This window comes from Dendrobates tinctorius, unplaced genomic scaffold (assembly GCF_039654945.1).
Source record: "Dendrobates tinctorius isolate UK_male_01 unplaced genomic scaffold, ASM3965494v1 ptg000018l, whole genome shotgun sequence".
Taxonomy (NCBI): Eukaryota; Metazoa; Chordata; class Amphibia; order Anura; family Dendrobatidae; genus Dendrobates; species Dendrobates tinctorius.
The window spans coordinates 11907851-11922827 of record NW_027361686.1 but is presented as its reverse complement, the minus strand read 5'-3'; the positions used below and the strand labels follow the sequence as shown (position 1 = coordinate 11922827).

Genomic DNA, 14977 nt, shown 5'->3' with positions numbered 1-14977 from the left:
GGCCTGTACCTTGGCCGGGTCCATTTCAATAGTTGACGGAGACAAAATAAATCCCAAAAAAGAAATCCTCTGTACTCCAAAAAGGCATTTTGATCCTTTGACATACAGAGAATTCTCTCTCAAGATCCGGAACACAGTCCGAATATGTTCCACATGAGCATCCCAATCCTTGGAGAAGATCAAAATATCGTCCAGATAGATAATCAAAAATTTATCGACAAAGTCTCGGAAAATATCGTTCATGAAGAACTGGAAGACAGAAGGGGCATTAGTGAGCCCAAAAGGCATCACCAGGTACTCAAAATGTCCCTCTGGAGTATTAAACGCCGTCTTCCATTCATCCCCCTGCTTAATGCGGATAAGATTATACGCCCCCATGAGGTCAAGCTTGGTAAACCAGCAAGCACCTCTGACTCTAGAGAATAGATCCGAAATCAGGGGTAACGGATACTGATATTTAATAGTAATTTTATTGAGGGCACGATAATCAATACAAGACCTTAAAGAACCATCCTTCTTGGCCACAAAAAAAACCCGGCACCTAAGGGTGAAGAGGATGGTCTAATATGACCCTTCTCTTACGCCTCCTTAATATAGGACCGCATAGCCTCGTGCTCGGGTACAGATAATTTGAAGAGCTGACCCTTAGGAAATTTACACCCCGGGCTTAGTTCAATTGCACAGTCATAACTCCTATGAGGAGGCAAGGACGCAGACTCATTCTCACTAAATACATCATAGAAGTCCGCCAAATAGTCAGGAACCTCATGCGACTGAGGAGAGGTGGAAAAAACCGGAGCCTCACTAAAGGTACACCGGCAACCCCAACTCACCACAGACACAGACTTCCAATCCAAAACTGCATTATGAATCTGCAACCAGGGAAACCCCAGAACAACGGCATCATGAAGACCATGCAACACCAAAAATCTGCAATTTTCTTGGTGGTCTGGGGCGACCCGCATGACCAACTGGGTCCAAAACTGAGGTTTATTTTTAGCCAGAGGGGTAGCATCAATCCCCCTCAAAGGGATAGGCATCTGCAGAGGTGTCAACGGAAATCCACAACGTTTAGCAAAATCCAAGTCCATTAGGTTTAGCGCTGCTCCCGAATCCACAAAAGCCTTGGCGGAAAATGTGGACAGGGAACAGATCAGAGTAATCGCCAAAAGAAACTTAGGCTGAACCCCACCAACAGAAAACGTGTGTGCAAAGCGTTTCTCACGTTTAGGACAAACAGAAATAATGTGAGGCATCTCCACAGAAAAAACACAGCTTATTGCGCCTTCTGAATTCCTGACGTTGCGCCTTAGACAAAACTATCACATTGCATAGGTTCAGACGTCTGTTCAACCGGTGGCAACACCTCTCGTGTAATCCTGCGTTCACGTAAACGCCGATCAACCTGAATGGCTAAAGACATAGAATCGTCCAGACCAGAGGGAACAGGAAATCCCACCATAGTATCTTTTACGGCTTCTGACAAACCCTTCCGAAAGAGAGCAGCCAAGGCACTATCATTCCAGGTAGTAAGGACCGCCCACTTTCGGAACTTTTGACAGTACAACTCTGCAGATTCTCGACCCTGGTTCAATGCTAACAGGGTCTTTTCAGCCTGATCAATAGCATTAGGTTCGTCGTACAGCAACCCCAAGGCTTGAAAAAATGCGTTCACATTAGTCAGAATAGGGTCATCTGGTTTCAAAGAAAACGCCCAATCCTGGGGATCGCCGCGCAGCAAAGAGATGACAATTTTAACCTGCTGCGCGGGGCTCCCTGACGAGTTAGGCCTCAAAGCAAAAAATAATTCACAATTATTTTTGAAATTCAAAAATTTAGATCGATCCCCAAAAAATACATCAGGTGTGGGGATCTTTGGTTCAACAGCATGTGAACGAGCAAGACAGGCGGAAATTCCTCGCACTTCAGCAGCGAGCTGCTCCACACGATCAGACACTTGCTTTATCTCCTTTGAGAGAAAAAAAAATTCCCCCTACGACCTCAGAGATATTGAGGAAAGAATATACACACTTTTTTTTTTTTTTTTTTTTTAAACACAATTCTTTCCTGCTATTGAGTACCCCCAGGATCTGCGGTTTGGCGGGTGATTCTGTTGTTATGATTGAGTCACCGTAGGAGGCAAAAACAGAAATGCTAGCTAAGTCCAGAAAACCAGAGAAGTTGGCAACTATCAGATTGCAGACCCCTGAACCTATCAACACAACTAGCAGTAGCCGTGGGGGGTTCCTACGATGACCTGGACCCCTCGATCACAGCCGGAGAGATACATTGGCCTAAAGAAGGAAAGGGGAAATCTAACTGCCCCAGAGCAGACCCCAAAGCAATAGGCAGCCCCCCACATATAATGACGGTGAAGCAAGATGAAAACACTTACACAGACAGAAAGACAGGCTGAGCAAAGACGGGGCCCAAAAACTACCTAGATAGGAACGGATAGGAAGGCTGCTGTCTGCAATCTGCCAAAACCCTATCAGAGACAAAAGCCAACAAGCTGATATAAAAATGGCCCTGAAGCAACTAAGCTTCAAAAACTAAATCAGCACTCAGGTACTTTCAGAAGACAGAGCTAACGGAACACTGCACACTCCAGCAGGGAGTGGCAGAATCCAAAAAGCAAGAAAAACAAAAACAAAACTTAAATGCAAAAAGGCAAAACAGAAAACTTAACTTTAGGAGAGCAGGAATCAGACTGGTGTCCAAGAGTCCACAGAGAAATCACCCGCAGGGCAGAAAGGGAGTAGGCTGCCTTAAATCCAGTCAGTGACTCCACTCAGCCAATCGTCTTCATTAGTCCCAGGTGCCTGATAATCAGGCTCACTACCTTCCTTCACTAGAACAGGGAGTTCACCAGGCCTCAGTGACAGAGGGGAAAATGAACTCACAACAGCGTATTGAGGATTAGATTAAAGGTCCCAAGGTGGTATGCCCTTTCTAATTAAGGGTTTAAGCATCTGCACTGAATCTCGAGAACCGGCCTCCCACGGGTGTGCCGACAGGGCTGTGTCACAGAACACGCTCAAGGCTGCTATCTGCATTCTCAGAGTACTGGGTCTAAGGCCTTTCCTGAACCCTTCCTGCAAGAAGTCGAGTATTTTCAGGATGTCGGGCTGGTCAGTTCCGACTGTCTCCTCTCCACAGAAGCTGCAGAACTTTTTCCAGATTTTGTTATATATTGCCGCGGTCACAGGTTTTCTACTTGCTTATAGGGTAGAAATGACTTCATCCGATAGACCCCTTGCTCTTAGGACTTGCCGCTCAGGATCCAAGCTGACAACTGGAAAGCTTCCAGTTTTTGATGTAGGACCGGACCCTGATGGAGGAGGTCTTTCCTTCTTGGTAGGAGAATGGGTTCCTCGTCCGCTAGCTTTCTGAGCAGGGGGAACCAACTTCTTCTTGGCCAGTAGGCTCTGTCTTCGCAGATTTTCCTGAGGACTCATGGAATGAGGGCTAGGGGCGGGAAGGCGTTCAACAGGCCCCTGCTAAAGGATTGTGATAGGGCATCTATTCCTGCCGGATTTCCCAGGGGGTTCAGGGAGTAGAAGGTCCTGAGTTTTGCGTTCCCTTTGTCCGCTAACAGGTCTACTGTTGGTTGTCCCCAACGGTCGCACAGGCTGCTGAACACCTCGTCGTTGAGCTCCCAGTCCGTTGCAGTTATCCTTCTTCTGCTGAGGAAGTCCGCGATCTGGTTACGGGAGCCCTCCAGATGTACGGCCGAGATTGAGATGACCTCCCTCTCTGCCCATCTGAAAATCTGATCTGCTAAGGCCTGAAGTGTTGGATGTCTTGGTCTGCCTTGGTGACGGAGAGAGGCCACTGTTGTGGTGTTGTCCGACAGAATTTTGACGTGTTTGTTCTTCACGTGAGATTCGGCGACGAGCAGCACTTTCCAGACCGCATGTAATTCTCTGACGTTGGAGGATCTTTTGCTGTCCTCAGGACTCCATCGCCCCTGGTAGTACCTTCCTGCGACATGTCCGCCCCAGCCAAATAGACTTGCGTCCGTTGTCACTACAACCTCCAGGGTCTGAACTCGAGACACCCCTTTTTAGGTTTCTCGGCACGGTCCACCATAGTAGCGATCTTTTGACCCGGAGGGTTAACAGTATTTTGCTGTCCAGTGAGGTCTGCCTTCTGTCCTAGGACGCTAGGACCGTGTGTTGCAGGTCACGGGAGTGGAACTGACTCCATCTGACACAGGAAATGCAAGAAGTCATCAGTCCCAGGACTCTCATTGCGTCTCTGACCGATACCCGATTCTTTGAGAACTGACGAATCTTCTTCTGCATGGAGGTCTGTTTTTCAGCTGGTAGATAAGACATCCTTCTTTTTGAGTCTAACATGACCCCCAAGAATTTTATTCTGGGCTTGGGTATGAGATCGGATTTTGACCAATTTATGATCCATCCTAAATTCTACAGCGTGTAGATTGAGGATTGACAGTCGACCCTGAGCTGGGTTACTGAATCGGCTATAATTAGGAAGTCGTCTAGATACGGGACCACCGTGATATTCCTGGCCCTTAGGTAGGCCACTACCTCTATCATTACTTTTGTAAAGACCCTCGGGGCTAATGCTAGGCCGAAGGGTAGGCAGCGAAACTGATAGTGGTATATTGTGCCGTCTCTTTCGACCGCGAACCTGAGGTAGTTTTGGTGATCCGGGTGGATAGGGACATGGTAATATGCGTTTTTTAGATCTAACGTGCACATTACCTCGCCCTTCCCCAGAAGAGGAATCGTAGACTTTATCGATTCCATTTTGAAGCACCTGAAAGTTACCCATTTGTTTAGGGGTTTGAGGTTTATTATGGTTCGGGTTTCCCCCAAGGGTTTTTTTATTGCAAAGAGGCTCGAGTAGTGTCCTCTGCCTTCCTCCTGGACAGGAACCAGAGTAACTGCTTCCATGTCTAGGAGATCTTGAATGTCCAACCACATGGGGGAAGCTGCACTGAGACGTGAACTGGTCACTAAAAATCTGTTCGGGGCAGAGAGCTGAACTCTATTTTGTACCCCTTTGAGATGAATTATAATACCCAGGGGCTGGAGGTGACTTTCTGCTATTCTCCCGTGAATTTGAGCAATCGCCCCCCTACTCTGGTGGCGTCATTTCTTCCGGGAGCTGGACCCTGGGCTGGAAAAGATGTTCTCTGTTCCTGTTTCTACCCTCGCCCCCTTTGGGGTAGCTCCATCTACCCGACTTCCCTTTCCCCCAGTAGTCCGTTCTCTGGTTGTAACCGGGTTTACGAAAGGGCTGGTATCTTTTACGCTTCTCCTCAGGGAACCCCTTTTTTTCATCTGATGCCTTCTCTAAGATGTCGTCGAGCACAGGCCCAAAGACCCTGCCCCCCGAGAAGGGAATTGAGCAAAGTTTATTTTTTGACTGCATGTCACCCATCCAACTCTTAAGCCAGATAGCCCTTCTGGCTGTGTTGGACAAGGCCTGGCTTCTGGCCATGAACCTAACCGATTCTGCCGAGGCATTGGCCAAAAACCCAGTAGCTAGCTTAAGTAAGGGGAGGGACTTCAGGATGGTTTCCCTCAGGGTTCTGTCTGACAGATGCTCCTCCAGGTCATTTATCCATAGATGCATGGAGCGTGCTACCGATGTTGCGGCTATATTCGTTTTTATGACCGCAGCTGAGCTTTCCCAGGCCCTTTTTAAGAGCCCATCTGCTTTCCGATCTAGGGGTTCCTTCAAACTTGAGGAATCCTCAAACGGAATTGCCGTCTTCTTAGATACTTTTTCTACGGGGATGTCTATCTTGGAGACTTCCTCCCAGACTTTGACCTCCTCAGGGTCAAACGGCAGACGCAACCTAAAGTCTCTGGGGATAGTTAACCTTTTTTCTGCCTCCTCCCATTCCTCCAGTATCATCGCCCGTATGTGGGTATTCACTGGGAAGACCATTGAAGTCTGAGAGCGTAACTCTCCAAACATTTCGTCCTGTATTGAAAGAGAAGGAGGGGGTTCCTCGATCTGCATAGTCTGCCGCACCACCCCCAATAGTTCGTCTGTATCCCCAGACGAAAACAGGTATTTCCTTCCCCTTTCTGGGTGCTCTCTGATCTCCTCTTCCTCTGTGTCTGACTCGGACATAATGTCTTTAGAAGACGTATCCGACTCCCTCTGTCTTTTCCCGGATAACTGGGGATTCGGCTGTGGGGTCTGGGGAGTAGCTAGACCGGATACCGAGGCCTGTACTTCCTCCCTGATTATCACTCTCATGTTAGATATGAAAGTAGCCTGCTCCTCCCCCACTATACGTTTTGCACAAGCGTCACAGAGGGTCTTTTGCCACGTGTCCTTCAGCTTCTTAGAGCAAACCGGACACTTCTTATCCTTCTGTTTAGGCTCCTTTCTCTCAGAGGTGGAGGTTCCCCCTAGAACATATAAAATACGGGTTCTGTGGGGTCTATCTTTACGGGCTCTGCAGTGACTTCTTTTAGAGGTTACTCACATGACCCTGGCTCTCTGCTCCCGCCTCAGCCTGGTCCTCCATCTTCCTGTAGCAATGGAAACTGCCGCTGTCTGCTGGCCACTGTGAAAATACACATCTGTAAGCTGTGATGGGCCTCCTGGCTCTCTGCACCTGGCCCCTCTGAAGCAGAGCCTGCGAACCACTTTGCGCTGCCGACCTGCTCCTGCGGATGCCTGCCCACCTCCCTGGTGGGCCTATACCGCTGCGGTGTGTGGTACTGGCCGGTCGCTGCCAGAGGCCTTAGTGGCGCTGCGACCGGAAGTGACGCGCTGCCGGCCGATGACGCTCCCCGGCCGATGACACGACCGGAAGTGACGTGCTGCTGCTGAAGATGCGCCCCCCCGGCCTGCGACACAAGGCCCGGCACCCCTGTGATGCGCGCCCCGGCCTGCACGTCCTCCTCCGATGGGGCGGCCGATCTGAGGTGCCCCCGGGCTGTGATGCGCGGCTTTTGCTGCGCGCCTCTCCTCCGGGCACGAGTTTCCCGGGTCAGGCGGGGGAGGCACTGTAGCTGCCGGTGGAGCACTTGTGGGCTTGGAAGACTCAACAGAGGTGGACTGCAGTGGTGGTGTCCAGGGTCAAGAGCCCACGTCAGGAGGAAGCGACCCGGCATCCGGGAGCAGCACTACACCGGAGTAGCTGGGGGACCCTCTGTCGGGTGTCAGCTGCAGATATCTCCAGGTAGGAAGGGAAAAGGCTTGGCCCCCCGATCCTGACCATCTGTAAGGAACGGTCAGATATTCCTCTCATCATTCCTATCCGCAGTGGGACAGGAAAAACACTGAGGGGTGGTAGGGGGAGGATCCTTTTAAACTCTCGTGGTTTCCTGTCCCACTACGGATGAGAAGGACGTCCTCCAGGGTGCTGTCAGGTGGTGACCTGGAAAAGCGTCTTTTAGCGTATGACAGCTGCCAAACATAAAAACCCACCATAAATAGTAAATCAAACCCCCCTTTATCACCCCCTTAGTTAGTGAAAAATAATAAAATTTTAAAAAAATGTATTCATTTCCATTTTCCCATTAGGGCTAGGGCTGAGATTAGGGTTAGGGGTGTGTTGGGGTTAGGGTTGGAGTTAGAATTGGGGGGTTTCCACTGTTTGGGCACATCAGGGGCTCTCCAAATGCAACATGGCGTCTGATCTCAATTCCAGCCAATTCTGCGTTGAAAAAGTCAAACAGTGCTCCTTCCCTTCCAAGCTCTGCTGTGCGCCCAAACAGTGATTTACCCTCACATATAGGGTATCGGCGTACTCAGAACAAATTGGACAACAAATTTATGGGTCCAATTTCTCCTGTTATCCTTGTGAAAATAAAAAATTGAGGGCGAAAAAAATCTTTTGTGAAAAAAATATGATTTTTTATTTTTGCGGCTGTACGTTATAAACTTCTGTGAAGCACTTGGGGGTTCAAAGTGCTCACCACACATCTAGATAAGTTCCTTTGGTGTCTAGTTTTCAAAATGGGGTCACTTGTGGGGGTTTACACTTTTTTTTTCACAAATAAACACAAGTCATATCAAAGAAATTTTACTACTATCATGAAGTACAATATGTCACGAGAAAACAATGTCAGAATCACCAGATCCATGGAAAAATATTCAGAATTGAGAGTCCTCAGTGGTTGATACCTTTTAATGGCTAACTGAAAAGATGGTAACACATTGCAAGCTTTCGAGACTACTCAGGTCTCTTCATCAGGCATTGACTAATCTGAAGAATCACATATTTATGCACCACACAGCACAGAAAGAATGCAATAGATAAGTGACATGAAGCAGAATTGTCATTATGGAAAAGGGATAAACATAAATATTGGACCAGTTCATAGATAAGGAGAGAAAGTTTTATTGTCCTCTGATTGGGGTCTGGTAATGTGATGCCCCCACAAGGTCTTAGGAGCAAATTCCTTAATTGATGTAAAAAGACATAAATCCATGTGATTCATTCCTGCAGTGAGAATGTCAAAGGTGAAGTTACCTTTCAATACCAGTAATTTCATGTCCATGGTGCTGTGATCCATGGAAGCGTTCCAGAGTTATTACCTCATAAAGGGACAGTGGTCAGAATTGTAAAAATTGGCCTGTGATTATCATGCAAACCACCCTTGGGGGGTAAAGGGGTTAAAAGTTTTGATGACACATAACCTTTAGGTTGTGAATAAAATAATAAAAACACAATTGAATTGTTTTGTATTGGGCAATTTTTCAATGTAGCATGTATTTTTTTCTCTATTTCTTCCAAGGGCCTCAACCATTTCCAATACTTCCATCCACATGGCCTTACCAGAACTTATTTTTGTGGGACAAGTTGTATTTTTAAATGACACTATATATTACCATATATTGTACTGAAAAATAGCAAAGTAAAATTCCAAATAGGAGGGAATTGAAAAAAAAAAAAAAATTCGCAATTCCGCCGGTTTTTTTTTTTTTTTTTTTTGGGGTGGGGGTATTTTATGGCGTTCATTATGCATTAAAAATGACCTGGAAATATGATTCTCCCGGTCAATACGGTAATGCTGAAACTAAAATACATGGTATTTTTTATTTACCATATATATTTGTGTATAAGCGGCGTTTTTCAGCACTTTTTTTGTGCTGAAAACACCCCTCACGGCTTATACACAAGTCAATTGTCCCAGAGGGCTCTCGGGCCATAGGGGAGTGGCGGAGCAGTGAGCCAAAGGAGGCAGGAGTCGGCGGCTGTGGCTGTAACTGTGCCCGCGGCTGAAGAAAAATGAATATTCAGTTATCTTATAACGTGCACAGTGACACCCGCAGCCACTGGCTTCCAGAAGACATTCTGCTCACCTTCCGGCGCGCCCCCACAGCATCTTGTTGGTTCCGGCGCCAGAAGCATTTCCGACTGATTGATCATGTTTCCCCACTCATTAAGGTTATGAATATGCATGCCTCTCCACTCCCATAGGTGTGGAGAGAATATTCATTACCTTAATGAGCGGGGGGACACGTGATCGCTTGGCAGGAAGGGCTGCTGGCGCTGGAACAAGATGCATCAAAGGCTTGCAGGCAAAGTAAGTACAGTAGGATGTTTGTTTTTTTAATAGGAAACATGCATACAAGGATAGGGGATAAGGAGCCATGCATACAAGGACAGCGATGGGGGAGCCATGCATAGAAGGACGTCGATGGGGGAGCCATGCATACAAGGACAACAATGGGGGGGGGGGGGGGGGGGGAGTCATGCATATCAGGACAGCAATGGGGGAGCCATGCATACAAGAATAGTGGATAAGGAGCCTTGCATACAAGGACAGGGACGAGGGAGCCATGCATAAAGGACAGGGACGGGGGAGCCATGCATAAAGGACAGGGATGGGGGAGCCATGCATACAAGGATAGGGTATAAGGAGACATGCATAAAAGGACAGGGACGAGGAGACATGCATACCAGAACAGGGATATATCAAGACTTGAATCTTAATACCTGGCACTGCCGCCAGCACTCCAGACCGGAGCGCTCAGCTGTATGTATTTCTATGCAGATGAGCGCTCCGATCCCGAGTGCCATTGGCAGTGACGGGTATTATAATGTGAGAGTCGTGCGAGTTTCTCGCAAGTGTGATGCTGGCCTTAGACTCCTTATGGGACTTTAATCTGCTGTCATCTGATCGCTTGTGCTATATACAGCATTACCAAAGTATTGCTGTACATAGCACAAATCAAGGTCTCCTATGAACACCAGCCAGAAGCTGGTATTCACAGGCATACCATCAAAACAGGCATGCGGATCTTTAGCAGAGGTTCCATGGCAAATGTAAAATTAAAGAAGCGCACCTCCCATCAACATTTTTATCATCTTAATATATTGCAGTTGTCATATTATATAGCACATTGTACTTCCAATTGCTCATTTTGTCTTTCTACCCAGATAATTCTTCTCTTTTCCATAGGTCTATGACACCACATGATGAAAACTAAGTTGAATCCTTATAAGCTCTGTGTGGAAACAGGAGGTCAATTTTACCTGCATGATTCATGAGTCACTGCATGGCTATGTGCCCACGTTGCATTTTTTTAGCGTTCTACGGCCACGGAAATGCTTAAAAATCGCTTAAAAACGCATCCCATGCAATCCTATGGAATTGCATAGCGGTAAAATCCGCAGCATGTCCACTATTTCTGCAGAATCGTGGCGATTCTGCCGCCATAGCATTGCATTGAAATGCTCACTTTAGGCATGTGGCTATGCCCAGCATGCATAAAGTAAGCGCTTCATATGCGGATGGTACCCAGGGTCTGGAAGAGAGGAGACTCTCCTCCATGCCCTGGGTACCATATTCCTGTAAAAAATAGAATAAAAATAGGGATATACTGACCCTCTGATGGTCCCCAGAGTCCTCCCGGTCCTCAGCAACACTGCCGGCAAGTTCCGTTCCCTGGCATGCTTTGCGAGAATCACCCCAGATGACGTGGCGGTTACGCTACCGCTACATCATCAAAGGTCCTTCGGGCAAAGCACGCCTGAGAACAGAACTTGCTGGCAGTATCACTGAGGACTCCAGGGACCGCCAGAGGGTAAGTATATCCCTATTTTTAATTTTTTTTATTATTTTTAACATTCTATCGTTTACTATTGATGCTGCATAGGCAGCATCAATAGTAAAAAGTTGGTCACACTTGTCAAGCTCTATGTTTGACAAGTGTGACCAACCTGTCAATCACTTTTCCAAGCGATGCTTCAAATTGCTTGGAAAAGCGCTAGCATTCTGCAAGCTAAAAACGCTTGCAAAACGCTTGTGTTTTGCGGGAAAAACGCATGCGAATTCCGCATGCGTTTTACCTGCGGCAGGGAGTTGCGGAAATGCTGCAGACATTTCCGAAGCATTTCTGCAACGTGGGCACATAGCCTTAATATCTCTGGGAGAGGGGAGGGCAGAGCTGGGTCAGAAGATGAAGAGGGGGTGTCTCATGGAGGTTAAAGAAACTTTCTGTTTATACATAAAGAAAAGAGAATTGGCTGGGTAGAAAGGTAAAATTAGCAATTGTAAGTGCACAGTGTTATGTAATATGACAAAGCAAAATATTGAAAAGAAAAACTTTGATGAGAGTGCTTCTTTAAATTAAACTAAACCCATCAGAACAATTTTGCTAATAAATCTAGCAGGATGGTTGTATTCATCCTACAACAACAAAAAGTAATTAAGACATCTGCCAGTGATGAGAAATGAAGTTTTGAAGCCACAAGCAAAACAACTTATAAGTGTGTTGGTGGGTCTTAACCATGTACTTCCAGGCTAGTTTGAATATAACTTCAAAGCTTCCTTGGCAAATCTGCTTACTATAAATTAGGTATAATCTATATTGTTGTTTCGGAACCTACACAGCCACCCTGCTAATTTAATTAGTAGAAAAGTTCTTAGAGGTTACACCTACCATTGTGATTTCACTTCTATAATAACATATATTTATATGGTATATACGCCATTATTCTAGGCATGTGTTCACTGTTTAGAAATATATTAGTTCTGATAAACATCTTTTAGATCCATCACCGTATGAGACCAGGTTTATCTGGGGTTTTGTCAAACAAATAGATGTTAAACCAGTTTTTTAATACTCATGTTTAGAAAAGTTTCTGTTGTATCTCCCTAATAGTCCTGTCTGGATCGGATACTGTCTAAACTCACACTAACTGGACAACAATGGGAAAAAGAATCCTTAACAATTCATCAGAAACACAAACATATGCTTCAAGATTGTGGACTAAATCCTTTGGACATCTGAGTTTGGTCAGTGCGCCAGTTTTTACCGTCAGAGATTGGTCTGAGTTCCAGCAGCATTTGGGTATGTGCAGACGATGTCTTTTTCAGGTGGAACTTGCTGGAAAAAAAAAACCCAGAAACCGCTAAAATGAATGAACATATGCATTTCTATGTAAAAACAACTTGCTGTGCTTATGCTCCGGCTTTTGAATGTCTTTTAATCATATGAGGTTTTTAACCCCTTTACGACATGCATCATACATCTACAGTGCATGTCATGTCCCCCGGCGCTGAGCCCACATCTTTCCCCCCTATGCCAGGCCCTTCACTGGCTTCCTATTGCCAAGAGGCTCCAACTCAAAACCCTAACCATGACATACAAAGCCATCCACAACCTGTCTACTCCATACATCTGTGACATGGTCTCTAGGTACCTACCCGCACGCAACCTTCGCTCATCTCAAGATCTCCTCTACTCCCCCCTTATCTCTTCTTCCCACAACCGCATACAAGACTTCTCCCATGCTTCCCCCATACTCTGGAACTCTCTGCCCCAACACATCAGACTCTCACCATCAACGGAAACCTTCAAGAAGAACCTGAAGACCCACCGTTCTGACATGCCTACAGCCTGCAATGATCCTTGGTCTACTGAACCCCCGCACGACCTGCTCTACCCTCTCCTACTGTATCCTCACCCATCCCTGTAGACTGTGAGCCCTCGCGGGCAGGGTCCCTTCTTATGTACTTGTGTGTCCCTTGTCTTACACTTGTTTATTATACTTGTCTATATTTCCACTTTTCACATGTAAAGTGCCATGGAATAAATGGCGCTATATAAATGCACAATAATAATAAATAATAAAAAGTATTAATAACATATAACAGTAATTCAGTAATACCTCCCTTGGAAACTTCCTGAATCCAAAGTCACTGAGTCACAAGTCACACACTTAACATAGTTCGCACTTACGCTCAGGTCACACTCACTCAGGCAAAAGATTTAAAAGCGTTTTTTTTTTTTCCCCCCTTTTACCAGCACACCACCCTGCTGCTCAATGCACTTCCAAAAGGAATTGAGCACAAACCAGCTGCCCCTTATAAACCCTTAATTATGAACTCCCACCCTTAATTAACCCCTTGTGAATATAGTTACACCTCAAGATTTACATGCAATATAGTTAACCCTTAAAAACACAGATAGTAAAATAAGAGATTAACCCTGCAAAGAGAAAAAATAGGTTAAACAAGCCCCCAAGCCCCCCAAAAATTGAACAGGTAGAAAGCACTCAGCAACCTACAATTCAGCAACTCACACAGGTATTTGTGAAGGGTTTTCCAAATACCTCTTCACTGAATCACAAGTCACACACTTACCACAGTTCGCACTTATGCTCAGGTCACACTCGCTCAGGCAGAAGATTTAAAAGGTTTTTTTTTGTTTTTTTTCCCCCCTTTTACCAGCACACCACCCTGCTGCTCAATGCACTTCCAAAAGTTGTCAGTAGTTTATAGACTAATAGAACAATTTACATATTACTTAAAAATATACCTATAAAGAGAAAAATCAGACAAACTGAACATTTGGAAGTGGTCTCTTAATTTTTGCCAGAGCTGTATACTGTATTTCTTCATATATTTGGAATAAAGAATCACAGACACCAGAAGTTTTCTCTCTGTCGTTATCATGTTTTCCCTTTAACAATAATTCTCTTTGTAACAGAAATCAGTATAATATTTTTGTGCAGTTTACCTTGCAAAAAAAATTGTGATAGTTGTATTTTTAGGTAATTATGGACAATGGAGTGCCAATTATTTTTAAAATAGCTTTGTTTGTTATTATAATAAAGTTTGTTTTGATGTGGAAAAAAGATTTGTGATTTTTTTCTTTTATATATTTTATTTACAAAAGTTATTTTTCCCGACTTACTGAAAAACAACTCTATTAAAATGTAACTTTTAGTAAGTGTATTCTAAAAATCTTATATTATAATTCAGATATGCCCTATATAGTATACCTAACCAGATTGGGCTTCTGAAATTGCTGGGAAAACATGATTTCTTAAAATTAAAAAAAAAATCTGCCAGCCAATTTTGTCTGCCAGTACAGTTATGTGGCCAAAAAAAAGTCTTCCTAAACAAAGTCAATAGATGCTGCAGAGAGCAGCCACCCCCCCCCCAAAAAAAAAAAAAACCTCACCAAAAAGAAAAAAGGGACGAGAAAAATGTAAAAGTGATAAATGATGCTACATACTCGTATCAGTTTCACTCAGCCAATGTGTGGAAAACAGTGAACTGACACTACATATATTTCTGTCTGGACACCTACCTAGGTGCGGAGGTTGGCACCCTAAGAAAAATGAGAATGGCGCCCCCGCTCGTGCGACGGCTGTCCCTATTCTCCTATAGCACCCTATAAGGCTATGTGCACACGCTGCGGTTTTTGCTGTGTCACTTCTTTTCTGCGGATTCTGCTGCGGTTTACCATCTCCTCATTGTAGAGGTGATAAACTGCAGGCCAATCCGCAGGTAAACCCGCATGTAAAACCACAGGTCATTTTACCTGCGGTTCCGCGTATACAAATCCGCAGACCAATCCGCAGCGTGTGCACATAGCCTTAGACGTAAAGTCAGAAACAGAGAGCCAGATGGCCACTTGTTAATTAGATTCTTGAGTCTTCATGGATGCAAAAGGATGTATTTACACAGTCAAATATGAATGTAAGTAAACGTAGAGAGTCCAGTCACACCAA

General features: G+C 45.4%; 1 protein-coding gene across 1 annotated transcript in view; it reads left to right on the top strand.

Annotated features, from left to right (window-relative positions):
• DRC12 (dynein regulatory complex subunit 12 homolog) overlaps positions 1-14113 on the top strand; it is a 162190-nt gene extending 148077 nt beyond the window's left edge. The window contains exon 7 of the mRNA XM_073566466.1: positions 12118-14113. Within this exon, the coding sequence (XP_073422567.1) occupies positions 12118-12246 (129 nt within the window). The 3' untranslated portion in view covers positions 12247-14113. The remainder of the gene's footprint in view (positions 1-12117) is intronic.
• The last annotated feature ends 864 nt before the right edge of the window (positions 14114-14977 follow it).